The 21,845-nt window shown below is 36.0% G+C and overlaps 1 protein-coding gene and 1 pseudogene across 4 annotated transcripts; one reads left to right on the forward strand and one right to left on the reverse strand.

The window, feature by feature from the left end:
* Positions 1–478: 478 nt before the first annotated feature.
* ZNF570 (zinc finger protein 570) lies at positions 479–19,660 on the reverse strand. 4 transcript variants are annotated; one of them, XM_019749934.2, is made up of 5 exons: positions 19,401–19,660; positions 17,748–17,822; positions 16,437–16,563; positions 16,008–16,103; positions 479–4,168 (listed from the first exon to the last, which is right to left on the reverse strand). In XM_019749934.2, exons 2-5 carry the CDS (start codon positions 17,778–17,780, stop codon positions 2,856–2,858), a joined length of 1,569 nt encoding a protein of 522 aa, XP_019605493.2. In that variant the 5' UTR covers positions 17,781–17,822; positions 19,401–19,660; the 3' UTR covers positions 479–2,855. The 4 variants fall into 4 exon arrangements, with proteins under 4 accessions (XP_019605493.2, XP_019605491.2, XP_019605490.2 ...); XM_019749932.2 differs by having other exon boundaries at positions 17,748–17,919; positions 19,401–19,537; XM_019749931.2 differs by having other exon boundaries at positions 17,748–17,940; positions 19,401–19,533.
* On the forward strand, positions 9,183–9,957 carry LOC109457186 (cyclin-G1; annotated as a pseudogene).
* Positions 19,661–21,845: the final 2,185 nt, after the last annotated feature.

Below are 21,845 nucleotides of genomic sequence, written 5' to 3' on the forward strand. Positions count from 1 at the left end.
AGCCAGACATAGTTAATGATAATGTATTGTATATTTGAAATTTGCTAAAAGAGATCTCAAGTATTAAATACACACACACACACCACACAAAATGGTGACTATGTGAAGTGATAAACATGTTAATTAGCTTAATTGTGGTAATTATTTCACAATGTATAAATAAATCAAAACATCATGTTGTAAACCTTACATTTTAATGTTAATCATATCCAATTTTAATTTGTTAATCATACCTCAGTGAAGATGGGGTGGGGAAGAATGATGGGGAAAACATGTAATAAGTAGGCTATAAAATGCTCAGCGTAAAAAAATAGTCACTCTCAAAATTCTGACATATGGAAGGACAGTCACCAAATTAAGTGATTGCATCTGGAAGTCAATAGTACATGAGTTTCTTTCTGAAGAAAACAGTGATTTGGATGGGAACACCAGTTGCACCCTTGAGGTATAGTAAGTAAAGAACTGACAAAAGCAAACATCATTTAAACATTTTTTATTATGAAATAGTTTAAATATACAGAAAGATAGAGAATAAAAACCTACCTATAAACCCATGACCAGCTCTATCAAATTATAAGAATTGGCCATATTTGCTTATATTTTAAAGAAATAAATTATTTGCATCCTTTCTTCAGTCTCATTATTCTCCCTCCCCAGAGATCACCACTGTATGAATTTGATTAATTTCCATGAATGTTATTACAATATTTCTATATGGTAGTTAGCAATGAAAAATATAAATAAGTGTTGATCTGCATGTTTTCAAACATTATAAATAAGTGGTACCATATCATACAATTCCATTGTTTTGAGATTTGTCCATGTTGATAGAAATATCTCTAGTTCATTCATTTTAACTTGGGTTCTAACTTATATTCACCCTAATGGTTACTTTGATTGCTTTCAATTTTCATTCTACCAGTGCTGAAGGGGACCTTCATCTCCCTGAACATGAGGAGACTCTGTAGAGGTTTAAGTGTGGATTTGCTGGGTCAGAGTATCCACATCTTCAACTTTATTATATATTGCCTAATTATCCTAAACACAACTACTTTCAAATAACACTGAACATTCCTATTACTGTACATCTATCCAATCATTGGCCATGTAATGCTTTTTGTCAATGTGATGATCATGAAATAGTTCATCATGGTTTTATTTGTATTTCCTTTACTACTAGTGATGTAAATAGTCAATTATTCTAAAATCCCCAAATCCATCGTTTCTTTATTGGTATGAACCATCTTCATCATATGCAAAATTTCTACAAATAGATCAGATTCAAGAATATTCTTGCCATTCTTAAAAATTCTTACTTCATAGAATGAATTTCAGAAAAAGTGAAAATAAAAGGCAAAAAGGCCCATTTGGCAATTTTGGTTACAACTACAGTGAATTTGTGAGTTAGGAATAACTGGTAACTTTGTTATCTCGACTCTCTTCAGTCTAGACTACATGATACTCTTCAATTTATTTCATTATTCTTCAGTTTTCTGGTTCTGAAAAATCTATGTTTATATTTAAGCATTAACACTCCCAGCCTTTGGAATTTAACTCCACAAGTCTTTGAATTGATCACTGTTGTCTTCTCATGCCTAAAACAGTGATAGTGCCTGGCAAATTGTAGTTACTCAATATTCACAAATGAATGAAAGCACACATAGATCTGTAGTTTTCTTCTCTAAATCCCCTTTTGATTTCAATACTGCAATCACTGACTTAAAAAAATTATAAACATTACACTTTTTCTACACCATGGAACAGTTTATATGCTTTTGAAATTACCTAGATTCAACCATAATACTACCTGGTGCTTTTTTATGGGACAGTATGAATTTGGTTTTTCCGTTTGTCTTGTTTGTTTTTTGGAGTTAATTGTGATACTCTATTCTTTTATCTAAATGTAAAGTGTATTCTCAGTGAATTTTCATTTTAATTGGTTTATTCTATTCATTCTCTCTGGAAACTTCCTAAAACTGATTATAAGTGTTATAAGAAATATATTTCATCCATTTCATCCAGCAATGGATGATCTATTGCTACTACTTGTGTCTATACTGATTACTCACCTAGAGTACAAAGACTCCACTTATGTTCTAAAATATTTAGGTTTCCCAATTCTGACCTATTGCTTCCAAGGGATGTTATACTTTGCCCACTTAGGAATCTTGTTTTAGCTTGAGTAGTAAGTTAATATATGTTGAGTATGTAGAACAATGCCTGGTGCATAGTAGGCACTCAATATATGTTAGCTATCATTTATGGAATATCTGCTATATTTGATGCATTATATAAAGTAGTTTACATGCAAATTTCTTACTTAATAGGCACCAATTTACAACAGACACTATTCCATTTAATACAGTTCTAAAATACAGTGTCTTTTATTATCCCTATTTTAATAATTAAAGAAAACCCTGAGGTTTAGATAAGCCAAGCAAATTACTCAATCACACAATCCCACAGTAGTGGTAGAGCTATGATTTTCTAGAATCTAAGCTTTTCATCCTGGGAAGTGCTTAGTGTCCAGAGTGGGATACTGGAATAAAATAAGGCTAACATGTATATAAGAACCAGATAATAAAGCACCTCATAGACAATTTGAAAGACTGTGGATGTTAGCTTAAGAACAACAGGAAGCCAAAAAAGTTTTAACTGGAGGCAGTGATGTGTGTATTCTTACACTTCAAAGATCAGTGGGAACATGGTGGGAAATGAATTTAAGGAAACCAAAAGTTACAGAGGCAGCCCTGCTAGTAAGCTATAATAGTGATCGAGGTGAGATGGATCTTAGATTAGGGTGACAGTAAAGATGGAGAAAAGAGAATAAATTCCAGAAATATTTATGATAGGGTCTATAGGACTTGGTGATTGACTGGATTTGGTGGTGAGAGTGACTCCCCAAGATGGATTCTCTGATGATGAGCAAGGTGTGCATGCTGCCTGAAGGTTTTCTTGCATTCCTTACATTCATAGGGTCTCTCTCCAGTATGAATTCTCTGATGTTGGGCAAGGGATCCACAATAACTAAAAGCCTTTCCACAAACATTACATTCATAAGGTTTCTCTCCAGTATGCACTCTCTGATGTTGGGTAAGGGATGAGTCATTGCTAAAAGCCTTCCCACATTTAATACATTCATAGGGTTTCTCTCCAGTATGAACTCTTTGATGTTGGGCAAGGTAGGCAATCTGGCTGAATGCTTTCCTACATTCCTGACATTTATAAGGTTTTTCTCCAGTATGAATTCTTTGATGTTGAGCAAGGTGTGAATTCTGGCTGAAGGCCTTCCCACATTCCTTACATTCATAGGGTCTCTCTCCAGTATGTATTCTCTGATGTACTGTAAGGTATGCACGAAGGCTAAATGCTTTCCCACACACATTACATTCATAAGGTTTCTCACCAGTATGAACCCTCTGGTGTTGAGCAATGGATGATCTATTGCTAAATGCTTTCCCACATTCAATACATTCATAAGGTTTCTCTCCAGTATGAACTCTTTGATGTTGAGCAAGGTAGGCAAACTGGCTGAAGGCTTTCTTACACACCTTACATTCATAAGGTTTTTCTCCAGTATGAACTCTCAGATGTTGAACTAGGTGTGCATTCTGGCTAAATGCTTTCCTACATTCCTTACATTTATAGGGTTTCTCCCCAGTATGAATTCTCTGATGTTGAACAAGATTTGATCTCTGACTGAAGGCTTTCCCACATTCCACACACTGATAGGGTTTCTCTCCAGTATGAATTCTTTGATGAAGAATAAGGGATGAGCTCTGGCTGAAAACTTTTTCACAGTCATTGCATTTCAAAAGTTTCTTCTCTGTATAGGTACTCTTGGGCTTAATGGCCAATATATATTTTTTAAAGCTTTTTTTATGTGTATCATGTTTATGTACTTTCACCTCTTTTGGAATTATCTGTTGTGTATGAAGCGGTTTCAAATGGAAACTTCCCCAAGACTTGTTATATTCTTGTCCTCTTTCATCAACAAGGGTTTCTTCATGATTGATTGTCTCTTCCTTGAAACATTTCCATTTTTCTCTCAAACTGGAGGACTCAAGGCCACAGCTTTTCAGTTTTTGTATTATCTTCTGAGTTGATTGTGCTTCATAAATGTCCTGCTTTGGGGTTAATTCTTCACTCTCACACATTGATTCCCAGCCTGAAAAAAAAAATGTCTCCTCTATTATGTACCAGAAGGTACATTTATGAAAGTACATACATAAAGTGGAGAATGTGAACTTAACAGCAAATAAAACCCACAAGAATATTGGCTTTTATAGTTCTGAAGTGTGTAAGAACAGAGCTGAAAATAGGTCATACAGAAACTTCAGGAGGAATGATTAGAATTGTAAGAAAATCAGTAAGGTAAATCTCAAGTAAAGAAGAAATTGTGGAATAAAAACTTTCAGGAAAGTGGGGATAGAGGAAACATACCTCAACATAAAGACCATATATGACAAACCCACAGCTAACATTATAGTCAACAGTGAAAAGCTGAAAGTTTTTTCTTTAAGATCAGGAACAAAACAAGGAGTTCCACGTTCACCACTTTTATTCAACATAGTATTGGAAGTGCTAGATACAGCAATCAAATTGGAAAGGAAGAAGTAAAACTGTCATTATTTGCAGATGACATAATACTATATAGACAGAAACCTAAAGACTCTGCCAAAAAACTATTAGAACTTATAAAGAGTTCAGTGAAGTAGCAGCATACAAAATTAATATTCAAAAATCAGTTGCATTTTTATACACCACTAACAGATTATCAGAAAGAGAAATTAAGAGAACAATCCCATTTATAATTGCATATGAAAAAAAATACCTAGGAATAAATTTAAACAAGGAGGTAAAAGACCTATACTTGGAAAAGTATAAGAAATTGAAGAAGAAAACTAAAAAAGATACAAATAAAGGATATACTGTGCTCATGGATAGAAAAGAATTAACATTGTTAAAATGTCCACACTATCCCAAATAATCTATAGATTCAACGCAATCCCTATCAAAATACCAATTGCATTTGTCACAGAAATAGAATAATCTTAAAATTTATACAGAACCATAAAAGATCCCAAATAGCCAAAGAAATATTGAGGAAAAAAAGAACAAAGTTGGAGGTACCACACTATTTCATATCAAACTATATACAAGGCAATAGTAATCAAAACAGCATGGTATTGGTATAAAAACAGAAACATAGACAAATGAAACAGAATAGAACCAAGAAATAAACCCATGTCTATATGATCAATTGACCTATGACAAAGAAGGCAAGAATATACAGTGGGGTAAAGAGAGTCTCTTCAATAAATGGTGTTGGAAAACGGGATGGATACATGCAAAAAAATGAATCAAGACCACCTTCTTACACCATATCCAAAAATAAACTCAGAATGGATAAAAGACTTAACTATAAGACCTGAAACCATAAAACTCCTAGTAGAAAACAAAGGCAGTAAGCTCTTTGATATCACTCTTAGCAATATTTTTTTGTATGTCTCCTCAGGCAAGGGAAACATAAGAAAAAACAAACAAATAGGAAATCAAACAAAAATATTTTGCACAGTGAGGGAAACAAAACGAAAAGACAACCTACTGAATGGAAGAAGATATTCACCAATGATATGTCTGATAAAGGGTTAATATCCAAAATATATAAGGAAGTCATACAACTTAACTCCCCCCAAAACAAACAATCCAATTTAACAATGGGCAGAGGACCTAAATACACATTTCTCCAAAGAGGACATATAGATGGCCAATACGCATATGAAAAGATGCTCAACATTACTGATCATCAGGGAAATGTAAATTAAAACTACAATGAGGTATCACCTCACACCTGTCAAAACAATTATCATCAAAAAAATCAATAAATAACAAGTGTTGGCAAGGATGTGGAGAAAAGAGAACCCTCACTCACTGTTTGTGGGATTGTAAATTGGTGAAGCCACTATGGAAAACAGTACAGAGATTCCTCTAAAAATTAAAAATATAACTACCATGTAACCCAGCAATTCTGCTTCTGGGTATCTATTCAAAGAAATCGAAAACTGTAATTCGAAAAGATATATATGCTCTCCTATGTTCACTGCAGCACTATTTACTATAGCCAAGAAGCAACCTAAGTGTCCATCGATAGATGAATGAATAAAGAAGATGCGGTACATATACAATGAAATATTACTGAGCCATACAAAAGAATGAAATCTTGCCTTTTCGGACAACATGAATGGACCTAGAGGTTATTACACTAAGTGAAATAAGTCTGACAGAGAAAGACAAATACCATATGATTTCACTTATATATAACTAAAATACAAAATAAATGAACAAACAAAATAGAAATAAACTCATAGATACGGAGAACAAATTGGTGGTTGCCAGATGGGAGGGCGATTGGGGAAATGGGTGAAAAAGGTGAAAGGAATTAAGACATACAAATTGCCAGTTACAAAAACAGTCATATAGATGTAAAAAGTACAACATAGAAAATCAATAATTTTTTAATAGATATGTATGGTGTCAGATGGATACTAGACTTATCTGGATGATCACTTTGTAAGATATATAAATGTCTAATCACTATATTGTATGTCAACTGTAACTGAAAAATAAATTTTTTTTAAAAAGGAGAAATTATGCAGATGGTTGGATTCAGTCATAATTTTATGCATGTATGAATAATAAAGGTACTGAAATAACCTCCATTCTTATAGTTGCTTCCTTTAAGGACATTCATTGAACTTTGTGACAGGTACTTTTCTAGATGCTTTTGATATCATAGTAAAGAAAACAAAGAACCAGGAGCCGGCCCTGTGGCTCAGGCGGTTGGAGCTCCATGCTCCTAACACCGACGGAGGCGGTTGGAGCTCCATGCTCCTAACACCGACGGCTGTGGTTCAATTCCCACATGGGCCAGTGGGCTCTCAACCACAAGGTTGCCTGTTGGACTCCTTGACTCCCGCAAGGGATGATGGGCTCTGCCCCCTGCAACTAAGATTAAATACGGCACCTTGAGCTGAGCTACCGCTGAGCTCTGGGATGGCTCAGTTGGTTGGAGCACGTCCTCTCAACCACAGGGTTGCTGGTTCGACTCCTGCAAGGATGGCAGGCTGTGCCCCCTGCAACTAACAACAGCAACTGGACCTGGAGCTGAACTGCACTCTCCATAACTAAGATTGAAAGGACAACAACTTGACTTGGAAAAGTCCCGGAAGTACACACTGTTCTCCAATAAAGTCCTGTTCCCCTTGCCCAATAAAAATCTAAAAAAAAAAGAAAAAGAAAACAAAGAACCTTATCTTCTTGGAACTATATTCTTGGGGAAGACAGAAAATAAGTGCTAATTAAGTAAATGTTATTGTATGTTAGAAGGTACTAAGTGCAACAGAAAAAGAACCAGGTAAGAGAGCAGGAGTGTTGGCGAAGTCAAAGACACTGTGTTTCCCCAAAAATAAGACCTAGCTGGACCATCAGCTCTAATGCGTCTTTTGGACCAAAAATTAATATAAGACCGGGTATACGTAATATAACATAATATAATACTGGGTCTTAATTTTTGCTCCAAAAGATGCATTAGAGCTGATGGTCTGGCTAGGTCTTACTTTCGGGGAAACATGGTAGTAATCATTAATAAGTTAACATTTAATTTAAGCAAAGATTTGAAGGATGTGAAGAGAGAAGTTACTTAGATATTTGGAGAAAGTCATTCTGCGCCAAAGAAAAGCCTAAAAGTACATAGAAGCATATTAGGTATGATTGAGGAATAGCAAGAAGGCCAGTGTAGTTAGAGAGGAGAGACTAGGAGGAGAAGACAGGAGGTAATGGATAACCAGATTATTTAAGCATTACAGGCCTCCTAAGGAATCTGGCTTCTGAATGGGATGGAGAGCCACAAGTGTGAGTAGAGGAGTAATAACTAATTACCGATTAATGAAAATACTGGAAGTTGGGAGGCAAGGAGAGAAGCAAAGGGCCCTATTATTGTAGTAATCCAGGTGAGATGATGCTTCAGACCAGAGACATATCAATGGAGATATAGCAAGGCGGTCAGATTCTAGGTATATTTTGTAGGAAAAGCCAAGAGAATAATAACGACAGATTGGATATGGAATGTAATAGAAAAGGATGAGACAAAGCATGTCCTCAAAGTTTGTGGTCTGAACAACGGAAGGATGGAATGGACATCAGCAGTGATGGGAAAGGCAGGTTTAGGTAGTGAGCTTTGGAAGATAGGGAATTCATTTTTGTACATAATAAATTTAAGGTAGATTTAGACTTTTGAAGTGGAAATATTGAGAAAGGCAGATGGACACATGAGACTGAGTTTAAGATAGAGGTCTGGACTAGAGATTTAAAATTGGGAGTTGCCAGCATATAGATGGTATTTAAAGAGATTATATTACCAAGGAGCAAAGAATGAACCCTAGAGAACTCCAACATTAATATATTTGAGAAAAAAGACGCTGATGACAATAGGAAGATAAATAACCTGGAAAACAACTGAAATCTTAAACACAAGCATTATAGGCATCTCCACTCTGTTACAGAACTTGCTTGCCTTCATTCTTGTGGCCATTTATTAGTTTTTCTAAACAATATCAAGCTTCTTGAAGTCACAGGGACCCATACGATGCTTAATGATTAAGTTAATAAAATGCCTATTATCAATAATCTTCATCTATGTCATTAAACATTCATTCATGAAAATGGTTCAAATGTCAGCAATTGATTAATCATTCTCTAACTAAAAGTACATAATACTTAAGGGATTAAGTGAAGTTAAAACATTCTGAGGTTCTTGTATTTTTAATGGAGGAAAATAAAGGCTTAACTTTAGATCTTGTTAAGGTGATTACAGATGTTAAATTTGCTAAGGTAGCCCTTTGGCTCAGAGCTGGCCCTGAGGAGGGCAGTGTTGTCCGGGCAGCACTGCAGAGACCTCTACCCAGGACAGCCCCCCCTCCCCAGGCCGCTACCCTCTTGCCTAAATCCCCTCACTTTGCAGGCCTCTGGGTCTGGTATCATGGGCTGAGGTGACAGCAGGCCCAGGAAAGGTGATTACCATTGAGGAGCCGCATTCCTGATCAAGTACTGACAACAACTGACTCTTAGAAACTTCTACACCAGCTGAATGGCCTGTTGGAACAGGAGTTGAAATGTCAGCCAAAGGTCTGCAGCTTGAGACTAATTGAATCTGCACATGATAACAGCCTCGGGATGACCACAAGACTAAGGGACTTTGAAGTAAAAGATCTTAGTCTAACTCAGTTCTTGGGCATTTTCCCTAGCTGGGAATTTACTGCAGATTCCTGTCCAAAATGAAGGTACAACCCAAGCACTTGGGGTGTGATGGACTGAGTTTCTACTTGGCTATTAAATCAACAGAAGAGGAAAAGAATGTCCCATTGGCAACTGACTTGATCCAAATAAGTCAGTACAAGTTCACAGTTTCAGACTTGATGGGAATAGAAAAGATCGTACTGGAAAACGTGTGTTGGAAAGTCAAAGCTACTACTGCCTTTCAATTTCTGCAACTCTATTATTCACTCATTCGAGAGAACTTGCCATTTGAAAAGAGGAATAGCCTTAATTTCTAAAGACTAGAAGCTCAACTTACAGGGCATGCTACTGCAAGATCATATTTTCTAAAGCAAAGCCTTCAGTATTGGCACTGTCTATCATTACATTGGAGACCTAAGCACAGACGCATGCAGAGCTAACAGAAGGAGTAGAACGTCTTCAGAACCATTCCAAGATAAATGGTAGAGATTTGACCTTCTCTACCATTTCTCAAGTGTTTAACTGAATATTCATCAAACAAGTGTTCCAAACCAGATGTTCAGAAGTTGAAATGGATTGTTTCTGGGTCAACTGCACAGCAACTGAAGCAGTAACTACAGAATAACCCACCTTCCAACAATTGCTGAAATGGTCCCTTAGTTGGATTATTACAGCAGCAAAAACTCTTCTCTGAAGCCTTTCTCCATAATCCTGAACTATGGATTCCATAATGTTTTCGCAGATTTAAGCTGTGAAGCCTCAAAACATCAAAACTAGATTAACATTAATGTTCTCAGATTTGGGAAAACTGCCTAATTAACATTACACTGTAGTGGAATAATGCTTAAATTTGAATTCATCTGTAAGGCATACAAACAAATCCAAGAGCTAAGGATAAGACTGGGAAGGTAAACTGTGACTCTTCATTTCTAACATTGGTTCAGCTTTCTACATTGGGTCAATGTATTTAGGGGGTATTAAAAATGCTAATCTACTTAAATTTTAAATTATGAGGTTTACATCAAAACCAACATTTCACAAATGCACTTTTAAGGCATAACAAGGATCACTATTCTAGGCAGTGAAAATGGTTTCTTGGCACCCGTAACACAAGTAATAGATAATCCAGAGATATGAACTTCATTGCTACATCGGGATTACATTTAAATTTGAGGGCATTTTACATAAAGCAAGACTACACACCTAATCATTTTGGCATATTAAATTATCTTTAATTTTTTTTCTAGAAAACAGGAGATGTTTGTATCCATGATAAAAAATTTATACAAAATCTACTGCTTCGATCTAATCCCATCAAGAAAAGTAGTGTTTATTGTATTAGTAACTCAAAATAAATTAACATCACTCTGAAAACTTAACACTCCCGTTTTTACTAAGGATTGCTTTTATAAAACTGCCATTGCTTCTAATTTAGAATTTTGTTTAAAATGAAGACACTATACTTTCACTACCTGCCCCTACTGTGCCAACAGAAAGTCTTAAGAATAGTAAATAAGCATCTTCATAATCATGAGGTTACTGAGGTAGTGTTCAGAATTTTCATCAACTCAGTGAATATAAGGAGATCTACAGTGTTAAAAGTGTTGTAAATGGTTACTCGAAGCAATGTGTAGCCTGAGTCCACCCAGGATGGCTGTAACCAATTTTGACATCATGTTATAGGTAAATATGCACTAGAAAATAAACCAGAGAGCCACAGTATATCTTACACTGTTGTAAACCATGTTTTGTAGATAACTTTTCAGCTTTCCCAAAGGTTGATATATTTTAATATTTTGATTACATCGGTGTTAATTTTGAGTTGGCAGAAATAACCTAAACAGCTACCATTTTGGTACTAAGGGATATACATTTCAATAGTTATTAAAATGCAAAAAAAATTTCCAAGGTAACAGAAACACACTGTATAACTTTCAAATAAGCAGGTGGAGAAGAAACAAAACAAAAACGGAAAAAGCAGAATTTATGAAGGAACGTAAGATGGTGGAAATATATCTAACTCTATTAGTATTGCCAAAAAAATGTAACTGATCACGATCATTGAGTTAAAAGATAGAGATTATCAATCTGGACTAAAAAAATTTTAGGGGTAACCGGTTAACTCAGTTGGTTAGAGCTCCGTGCTCTTAATAAGATTGCTGGTTTGATCCCCACATGGGTCACTGTGAGCTGCGCCCTCCACAACTAGATTGAAACAACTACTTGACTTGGAACTGATGGGTTCTGGAAAAACACACTTAAAATAAATTTAAAAAGTTAAAAAAAAAATTTTTTTTTTTTTTAGCTATATATTGTTTACAAGAGAAACTGTATATAGAATAGAAGGTAAGAGTAAAGGAGTGGAAAAAACTACACTAAGTAAATATCAACAAAAGATGACTAAAATAGCTACATAAATATCAAGCAAAATAGTTAAGGGAAGAATCATCACTAGATTTAAAGTGGGTAACAGTAATATAACGAACAATTCACCAGAAAGATAAAGCAATTCCAAAACCATAAGACCTAATAAAATACTTTCAAAATATAAAGAACTAGTTGTCAGACTAAAAAAAAAATTTTATGTATTCACCATCAGGGTAGAAGTTTTTAACATAGGTCTCCCCATAATTGATTGCTCAAAGATATTGTTTTAAAATCAGTAAGGACACAAGATTTGACCAGCAAAATTAATGAGCTTAATCCAATTAACATATATCAAATGCTGTACTCAACACTCAGAAAATAGATATTATTTTTCAAGGAAACACAAAATATTTACCAAAATCCCTAGGACATAAGCAAGTTTCAAAAAATTTCAATGAATGAATGTTAAACAGAACACATTCTCTAACTACAATGCAATTAAACCAAACAAAAATCTTAAATTTGGAATTTAAGAAGAAGAAATCAATGAAAATTAGAAAATGCTTAGATATACATGGTAACAAAAATACTACATATGAAAACATGTGGGATATATTGCTAATAAAGCCTTAAATGCTTATAATAAAAAAGAAAAAACCTCAAAAACAGTGAATTACCAACTTAAAAGTTAAAAAGAGAATAGGATAAATAAATGTAGGAGGAATAAAATAATAAAGAGGAGAAATACATGAAATTCTAAGAAAGATAAATTAGAGAGGATTAGGAAAGTGAAAAATGTCTGAAAACACTAAAAAACTGATAACCTCTTGAAAAGATTTGTTTCTCCCTTTTTGGAAGGAAAAAGAGGCCATAATTACATATGCTACCAACTTTAGAAAATAATGGACAACTTTATCTAATAAATTTGAAAATTTACATGAAAAGTATACATTCTTGGAAAAAAATACCATAACTCTGTGACTATAACAGAAATAGAAAACATAGAATCTTAGAACATAATAGAAATTGAATTATCAATTTAAATTCTTTTCACACACATGCACAAACACCTCAGGCCAAGGTGAACAAAGTTCTACCAAACATTTAAAAAACAAATAATTTTGATTTATACAAATTCTTCTAAGGAAGAAAAAGAGGAATACTCACAGACAGATTCTTTGAGACTAGAACAATCTTGATTCTAAAATATGACAAGTGTATATGAAGGGAAAATTGAAGGACAACCTCACTGATAAACACAGATGTGAAAAGGAAAATATTGCTGAACAGCAATTAGCCACGTAAAGATGGTTTTGTCTCAGGAATAAAAGATTGCTTTAACATTTAAAAATGTAATCTGTAATTCACCACATTAACACATGGAAAACTAAAAACCATCTAATCATCTATAGATATAGAAAAACATTTCTTAAAACTCAAAAGCTTTCCATAATCAAAACTCTAGTAAACAGAAATGAAAGGGTATCTACCAAAACCCTTTAAACATCAGAATTATTAATAACAAAATATTAAAGCACTCTGATTGATATCAGAAGTAGACAAGAATGCCTGCTATCACTACTTCAGTTCATACCATACTGGAGATTGAAGACAGGGCCAGAGAAAAAAGAAATTAAGGGAATAAGAATTTGAAATGAAGAAACTGCCATTGTTCACAAATATGCCCGCTCACAGAAAAAAAATCCAAAGAAATTCAAAAATTATCATCATTAGCAAGAGAGCTTAGCAACACTGCTGGATATAAAGTCAATATATAAAACTTAATTTCATTTCTAAATATGAGCAACAAATAGAAAATAGAGATAATATTTAACAGAGCAACAAAACTAAGAAGACTAGGAATTAATCTAATAGAAGATGTGCATGGCCTTCAAAGATAAAATTATAAAACATATTGAAGGAAATTTAATGGAGAGATAAACCATATTGACAAATGAAAAATTTCCAAAAGTGATATATAAAACAAATAAATGAATCAAAAGCCAATAGCTTTTTGTTGTTTTCTGGTAGAAATTGATAAGATGACCCTAAACTTTATTTTGATGGTCAAAGAACAAATAAGATTCTAAAGAACATAAACAAGGTGTAGGGACCTACCCTAAAAGACAACCTTAGACTAAAGTATTTTAAATAAGACAAGGTTGGTACTGGCATAAGAAAACAGAGATCAATGGAATGGAATAGAGCTCAAAATCAGACCTATAAATATATTATAACCTGATATATTAAGAGGTACCATCCAGAACAATAAGCAGAGAGAGCTCATTTATTCAATAAATATCTGGGACATTTGGTTTTCCATAAGGCACTAAAATTAAATTCTTACTTCAATCTCAAAAATCAAGTTCAAGTGTATTATGGCCCTAAATAGAAAATGAAAATATTTAGAAGACAATTTGAGTTTATCTACATGACTTTGGATTATAGAAAGGTGTCTTAAAACAAAATATCAAAAATATAAGCTACAAATACAAAACAACCTTCCCCAAAATGGGCAAAAGATTGGAACAGGCACCTCACAAAAGAGGAGATCCGAATGACCATTATAAATAAGAAAAGATGCTCAATTTCTTTAGTAATCAAGGGAATTCAGATTACAAGTACAAGGAGAGAATATTTCATACCTGGCAGGTTAGCAAAAATTTTGTAAATTTGTCAATTCCAAGTGTGTGCAGCAATAAGCATCACACACAGCTGTTAGAAATGTAAATTAGTACAAGCACTTTGGAAAATAAAATAGCATTATCTAGTAAATTCTTGGCTGTGTTTTCTAAACGAACTCCAGCATATGTGCACCAGTAGTCACATATAATAAAGTTCATACCAGTAACATACAGTAGCATAAAACTGAAACAACTCAAACAACCCTCAATGGATAAAGCGTGGTTTACATAGTGGAATACATTACATTTCAGCAAGACAAAATATTTCAATGAACTGAAGCTAGTAAAATCAACATGGGTGAATCTCAAGAATATAATTTTGAGTAAAAAAAATATCAGAATTACATACACAATATATTCCCATGTATAAAAAGTTGAAAATATGGATATATGGTACAACCATAAAGAAAAGTCAAGAAAAGATAAGCAAAATTGTAGGATAATGGTTACCCCAGTAAGGGGTGGGTATGAGCCATGGGTAGGAAATGGTATATCATTAGGATAAAATGGCATTGACAATTTTCTGTTTCTTACACTAAGAAGTAGTTCATGGGCTTTTGTTCTATTATTATTTAAACTACACATATATGCTAATATATATTAATGTGTGTGATTTATTTAATAATAATTAAATGAAATTTAACCATACATATTTGACTCTACATCAAATTTTTTTCTTCAGAAAATTAAACCATGACATACAAGAGTGGGGAGAGGTTGTGGGGGGGTGAGCTAGGGAGTGGTATTGACAGAGATGATTATAATGACCCTGATTTTCTTCTGAACTTCAATCCTCCATTTCAGCTTAATGCTTTCTATGTCTGTATGAAAATCCTTCCTTATCTTATACTAAGACAAACTCTTAGTATCTTCTCCCTCAAATGTTTTCTAGCTTCTGATCTGTGTTTTTATTAAAGACCGTCATCTTCCCAGTTACCCAGTCTCTGAGCTTCCCATTTATGTCAGCTTTCTCTTCATATATTCCATTTATAGCTATATCATAACTCTGCTACTAGCCTATTGTTTATTTATGTAAATGTGTAACACCCTAGCATCTTGCAAGTACCTTGTTTAAAGTACAATTTCAGTAAGTGTTGATTAAAGGAATGAATGGAGAAAAATTAGGAGAAAAATGAGGCATTTGGAGGTGTACTACTGCTACCAACAGCAACTAACAGCTATTGAATTTGTAAGGAAATAGGAACTGTTCAAAGCGCTTAAAAAGTAGTATCCTATTTTACAGGTGACAAAACAAAAGCCCAGACAGGTTAAGTAACTTGCTCCAAATTTCACTCTATGTAAGATTTCAGGATTTGAATCTGACATCTGTCTGTCAGCTCAATACCAGCTGTCTGTCGAGCTCAAAAGTTTGTCAGATTAGGAAAAGACTTTTACAAAGCCTGGAAGAGGCTTATGAAACTGGGAAGGAATGGGACACAGAGAATACATGAGTTATCAGAAAGAAGGAGGTTAAAGTGTTAAAGGTGAGGTAGTTACAAATAATAAATTTGGGAGAACACTCTAAAAGGTCCCAAGTTTCTACTAAGACCTAGAACATTGGAGAACATGCCAATAGAGAAACGTAAAGAGGCGATGCCTGAGTCCAGCTGTCACCTGCAAAGGTTTCTGCCTACTTACTCATATTTCTTCTTTACCCACCTGAGCACAAGTCTTTTGCCAGCTCTCTCTTCACCATCCAGGGCTCTTTCCCTTGTTCCAACAATAATATCACACTTGGCTTAGAAAAGCAAAGCCCTGCATGTATGAAAAGAAACAGAATTTGGTCATGCTGTGGATATCCCAGAACTCAATCCAATCCTTTGATCATCAGGGAAGAGGGAAATTAACAGTTAGTGAGAGAAAAATGTGCCAAGGACATGGATTCAAAGGATAGGGAAGCTGAAGCTTCTGACATAGATTAATAATAGACCTGTCCACTGCCAACTCTACAAATATTAAAATCTAGAATAGATTTGGTATAGACAGCAGACATTCAGCCAAGCACTGCAGATGCTATCCAAACATTTTTAATGGTGGTAGCAAAGAGCCTCCTATGAACAGAAGCTCAATTCTGCAATATATTCTTACCCAGTGATACCAAGATCCTGTAGTTCTCCAACATCACATTACTGTACAGATGCCTTTGAGAAGAATTTAGACAATCCCACTCCTCTTGGGAGAAGTCTACAGCCACATCTCTGAAGGTCACTAACTCCTGAAATGAAATAAATGAAGTAACTTCATGTCTTATCATACTCACCGCATTCATTCTGCCCTAGGCACACTGGGTGCTCCCGGATATTACATTCTCAAATTTGTTAAGCATGTTCCCCCTCAGGGCTTTTGTACTTCTCAGATCATCCTGTATAAAAATAGCAGCACTCCTGCCCCAGTGTCCCATTGCCCTAACCCTGTGTTATTTTTCTCTAATTATTTTGTTATTTATCGTCTGCCCACCACCACCTCCACTAAAATGTATATTCCATGAGGGCAAAATATATTTTTGTTTTGGTCACTGCTCTATTCCCAGTTATAGAACAGTATCTGGCACACAGAGGTATTCAAATATTCACTGAATAAACTGAATTAATAAATGAATGGTTTGAAAAGTCCAGGAAGTTGTAAGAGGATTAAAAATGAGACCCGAAAGCGCTTGCTATATCTCTGAGAAATGTGCTAGACCAAGCAGAGCAAATCATCAAATCCATTAAAATTCAAATACTTTAATCCAGAGTACTTCAAATTTTATGTAAAGAAATGGGTGTTCCACTCATAATACTACTTCTGCCTAAGTGGGCTGGGCAAAGTTCTTAAAAACTTGGGAGCCATGCAGTGAGTCTCTTGGATTCCAGGTTTCTATAATGTGACCACTTGCTGATGAAGCTAACATACCGTGCGTGTGTGTGTGTGTGTGTGTGTGTGTGTGTGTGTGTGTGTGTAAAATTTGTGTTTTTTTACAAAATTAAAAGAGGTAAAGGCAAGAACAGACTTCATTATGGGTCATTTGATACAATTTATTGAATGAATGAATGTTTGAGCAGAGACTAGACTGAAGAAGTTGGTCTGTATATGGGGGAACAGCCTTCCAGAAGGAGGAAACACCAGCGTAAGGCCATGAGTTAAGAATGAATTTAACTCACTAAAAAGAATCTAGTGTGGCTGGAACTGATGAGGTTACAGACAGGGTGAAAAAAAGTAGATGAGGTGAGAGGGATAGTCAAGGACCAGATTATACAGGGCCTTACAGGCCAAGGCAAGGACTTCAGCATTTGCACTGAATGGGTGGGCATTGAAGGGTTTTAAGAAGGAATATAATTGGTTACCCACAAAAGTTTCAGCAGAAGGAAAATTAATGTCTGCTGTTTTAAAAAGCAGGAAAATATTTCAGGTACAACTCACTCGGTACATGGCTTTAAGAAGTCCAACAGCCATTTTTTCCTCCTCTTGGCTCTTCTTTTGGGAAATGGCAGTGTCCTTAGATGACCGAGATGGGGAAGAGAACATAAGAAACTAGGCTTTCCTGGCAGCATCCAGAATCACCAGCCTAGAATTTTGCAGCTTCTCTTTCCTCCTGTTAAGAGAAGAGTATCCTCTCCAATAAAGAGAAAGCATAATTGAGACCTGGGAATTTGTTTGCATACAATTTAATCCATGCCTAAATAACTTCCTAATTTATTATTCTAACAATAGATTTTTCTAGATTTTACAAACAAAAACTCCGAGTAAAGTTATCATATATATAAAGACACAACTGAAGACAGAAAAGGGGCCACAAGTTAAACCTGACAAGCTCAGGAAACTGAAAATAACCACATAAGATGGCGTGAACATAAAAAAAAAGTCATAACTAAGGTGGGCCATGGTGGGAAGTCACATCTTTAGCCTGAAGCTACCTTCATAAAGTCAATCTTCACCTAAGTGAGCCTGTCTATTGTCTTTTTGCACCTAAGATGACATCCTTGGAATGTCAGTAATCCCTTTTTCCAGACCAGAGCAGGAAACTACAGAATCCCTCATTATTACCCTGTTGCCCCGCAAATAAGGCCTTGCCAAACCATCAGCTCTAATGCATCTTTTGGAGCGAAAATTAATATAAGACCCAGTCTTAAAGTAAAACAAGAACGGGTCTTATATTAATTTTTGCTCCAAAAGACGCATTAGAGCTGATGGTTCGGCTAGGTCTTATTTTCGAGGAAATACGGTATTCTCGTCCCCTGATTAACATCTCTATGTGCTGTAAAAAGTGAACTTTAAATACCCTGCACCATCTATGTAAAAGAAGTACCTGCTTCTCCAATTTACTTTTATCCAATCCCACCCCACCCCGTTTTGCTTTCTCCCACCCCCTTAATCTACCATGAATGCATTTCATATAACCCTCTTCCTTTGATTCTAATGTATAAAATAAGTTGCAAAACGGCCATTTTCCAGAGCATTTTCTCAATCTGTTGAGACTTTGCTTTGCCGCAATTGTCGTCAGTTTGGCTCAAATAAATTCTTAAAAGCTTTCTCTTAAGCTGGATGTTTTTCGTGGATACAACTAATAAATGACAGCATCGAGATCAAATAAAGGTCTTCCTGACTCTACAGTGCTTTTCTCCAGTGGATCAGTGGTGGCACGCAGTCTCACTCAATACCCCCACATACTCACAATTCTTAAAAACTACAGCATCAATCACCGTTTTACACACATCACAGTCAGTGGCCATGGGTATGGTCACAGACTCACACAGCCACCCTCTCTCACACCCCAAGGCTCACATACTAGGGTATTACAAACGACGGTCTCACTCACACACCCCAGTCACAAAGAGGCCCAGGGTAGGGGAACAAGGAGACAGAAAATACCCTCCCTCCCATCCCTACTCACAGTCTCACACTCTATGGCACCAACCACTTATTTACTCGCACGCACAGTCACACAGATACGATGTGTACAGGTGACAGTCTCACACAGTACCGTATCAATCACGGTCTCACACGTAGTCACACAGAGGGCCGGGGGACCAGCGTCCGGGTGACCCATAGGACACTCCTCAGCCCTCTCCCTACCTGCAGAACCGAACTGCCGGAAGATCCCGTCCCCGCCCCGAAGGCTCGGGCAATCTCTATTCGGGCCCATCTACAGCCCTTAGAATCTGATGGAACCCAGCCCCCGCGGGCCCGGAAAGAAGTGACACGGCCTCCGGAGGACACAAAGGGGCCGCTCGCCCAGTGCTCGCGGGGTCCACTGGGAAATGTAGTCCAGACGAGGAAAAACCCGCGGCGCTGCAGTCTAACTGTACCCGCGGCTGGGGGTTGGAAATACCGCCCCCTCTGCCCCAGGTCGTCCCCTGTCAGCGTCTCCTTGACCTTCCAAAATGATGCCAGAAGTCCCAATGCCTCTCAACCCCGAGCCTGGGACTCCCAGGGACTGAACCAAGTATCACACTAGACGGTCTGGAATTGAAGGGCGCAAGCACAAGTGCTGGGTCCACATCCATAGCAACAGGGCTGAAGAATTTCGAGCAGCTAGTTAGCCGCAGGAGGCGGGGTCTGTGTGCGGACTGGCGCTAGTGCGCGCGCGTCTACACCAAGTGGGCGAAGGGCTAGTTCCTAGAATTGCTTAACGGTATCCAAAAAAAGTGGGTGGGTGGGGAGAGTAGGCATCAGAGTGAGCAGATGTTTTATACTTTCTTGCAGTCCCGCCTCCCTCTAAGGCGTTCCCGCTCCTAGAAAGGGTTACCTTTCAGACAGGAGTGACCAGGTCAGGGTAGAGAGCGTCCCGTTTGTATATGGTTCTTGTGTTTTGATTTGCTAATGGTGGGTGTGAATGTGTCCCCTCTTCCCAAAATAGCTCTTCTGTCAGGTATCTTGCTTCCTACAGTCAGATACAAATGTCACATCTCCAAAGAGGCTTTCCCTGATCACACCTCTCCCCTGGCACTCTACTGCTCCTTAATGTGACTCTATAACCCCTTGGAACAATGGTATTTATATTTTAACTTTTTAAATTTGTTTATTGTCTCCCCACAAATTTCTGTCACCAGACTGTGATTTTCTGAGTTGGTGCATGACCCTTTCATTCTGTCATTGTGTGAGTGTGTGTATTTCTATGAGGTTAACTATATGTAAAACTCTATTGGGGTGGGCATGCTGCATTTCTGTGACCGTTTGTGATTATGTGTGTGACATTTGTGATGTTTGTGACATTTCTGAGAATGTGCTATAATAGAAGTGTAGTAGAAGAGTGATATGATAGCGTTTATGACAGACCATGAGGATCAGACTAATGGATGTGGGTTTGTGTGTGGAATTCTTCCCTGTGGTATCTGATTAGAAACTACCTACTGTGTGCCAGATGCTCTTTGAGGTGATGGGATAGATAAAGAGAAAATAATCTTTAAAAATTTGCAAACAGAATATTAGCGAGCGGAAGTGCAATCTCAAGAAGCTTAATATATATGTAATTGGATAACAGATATCTGGATTCACACAGGGAATGAAGAGCACGAGGGATTGTAACTATAGGGTAAACATGTAAGACTTTCATTATTTAAATCTCCCCAAAAGATAAATTACTGTTTAAACAAAAATAAAAACAATGTAGGTCAGGGGATATATATATATATATATATATATATATATAGAGAGAGAGAGAGAGAGAGAGAGAGAGAGAGAGAGAAGCAAATTGTATGACAACAACAGCACAAAGGCCAGAAGAAGAAGAGTAAATGGAAATAAACTATTATAATGTTCCCATATTTTATGTGAAGTAATATATCATTTGAATGAACATTGTGATCAGTGAAATATGTAAACTCTAAGCTCTAAAGCAACCACTAAACTAACAAAGTATTATAGTTAATAATCCAATGAGGGAGATAAAATGGAATCATAAAAATACTCAATTGAAATGAAATTGAAAAGAAAAAAAGGGAACAAATAACAGATGGGAAACAAATCGCAGGATGGAAGGTTTATACTAATAATCAGATTAAATGTAAGTGATCCGAATATCTCAATTAAGAGGCACTGAGTACCAAATTCGATAAAAAAGCATGACTCAACCTTATGTTGCCTAGAAGAAATTCATCTTAAATATAACTATACCCATAGGTTAAAAATAGAAGGATGGAAAAAGATACACCATGCTAATGCTGTGTAAAGAAAGCTCAAATGACCTTGGATTTGGCAATGGATTCTTAAATACGACACCAAAAGCATAAGCAACCACATAAAAAATAAATTGGACTTCATATAAATTAAAAACTTTTGTGCATCAAATACGTTATGAAGAAAGTGAGAAAAACCTACAGAATGAGTGAAAATACTTAAAATCATATATTTAATAAGGGTTTAATAGCCAATAAATATATAAAGAACTCCTAAAACAACAAAAAAGACAACCCAATTGAAAAATGAGAAAAGGACCCAAATATATACTTCTTCATAGAAGATAGGCAAATGGCTAATAAACACATAAGAAGATGCTCAACATCATTAGTAATTAGGGAA

The sequence above is a fragment of the Rhinolophus sinicus genome, linkage group LG11 (assembly GCF_036562045.2).
Source record: "Rhinolophus sinicus isolate RSC01 linkage group LG11, ASM3656204v1, whole genome shotgun sequence".
Lineage (NCBI taxonomy): Eukaryota > Metazoa > Chordata > Mammalia > Chiroptera > Rhinolophidae > Rhinolophus > Rhinolophus sinicus.

What these genes read in the sequence shown, in the direction of transcription:
- ZNF570 (XM_019749932.2), bottom strand. Translation starts at nt 17,852, where the DNA reads ATGTTCTCTTCCCCATCTCGGTCATCTAAGGACACTGCCATTTCCCAA. An exon ending in TTCTTAAAGCCATGTACCGA is followed by an intron (nt 16,564 to 17,747) that starts GTGAGTTGTACC and finishes ATTTCATTTCAG; the next exon opens with GAGTTAGTGACCTTCAGAGA. An exon ending in CAGGATCTTGGTATCACTGG is followed by an intron (nt 16,104 to 16,436) that starts GTAAGAATATAT and finishes TCATACATGCAG; the next exon opens with GGCTTTGCTTTTCTAAGCCA.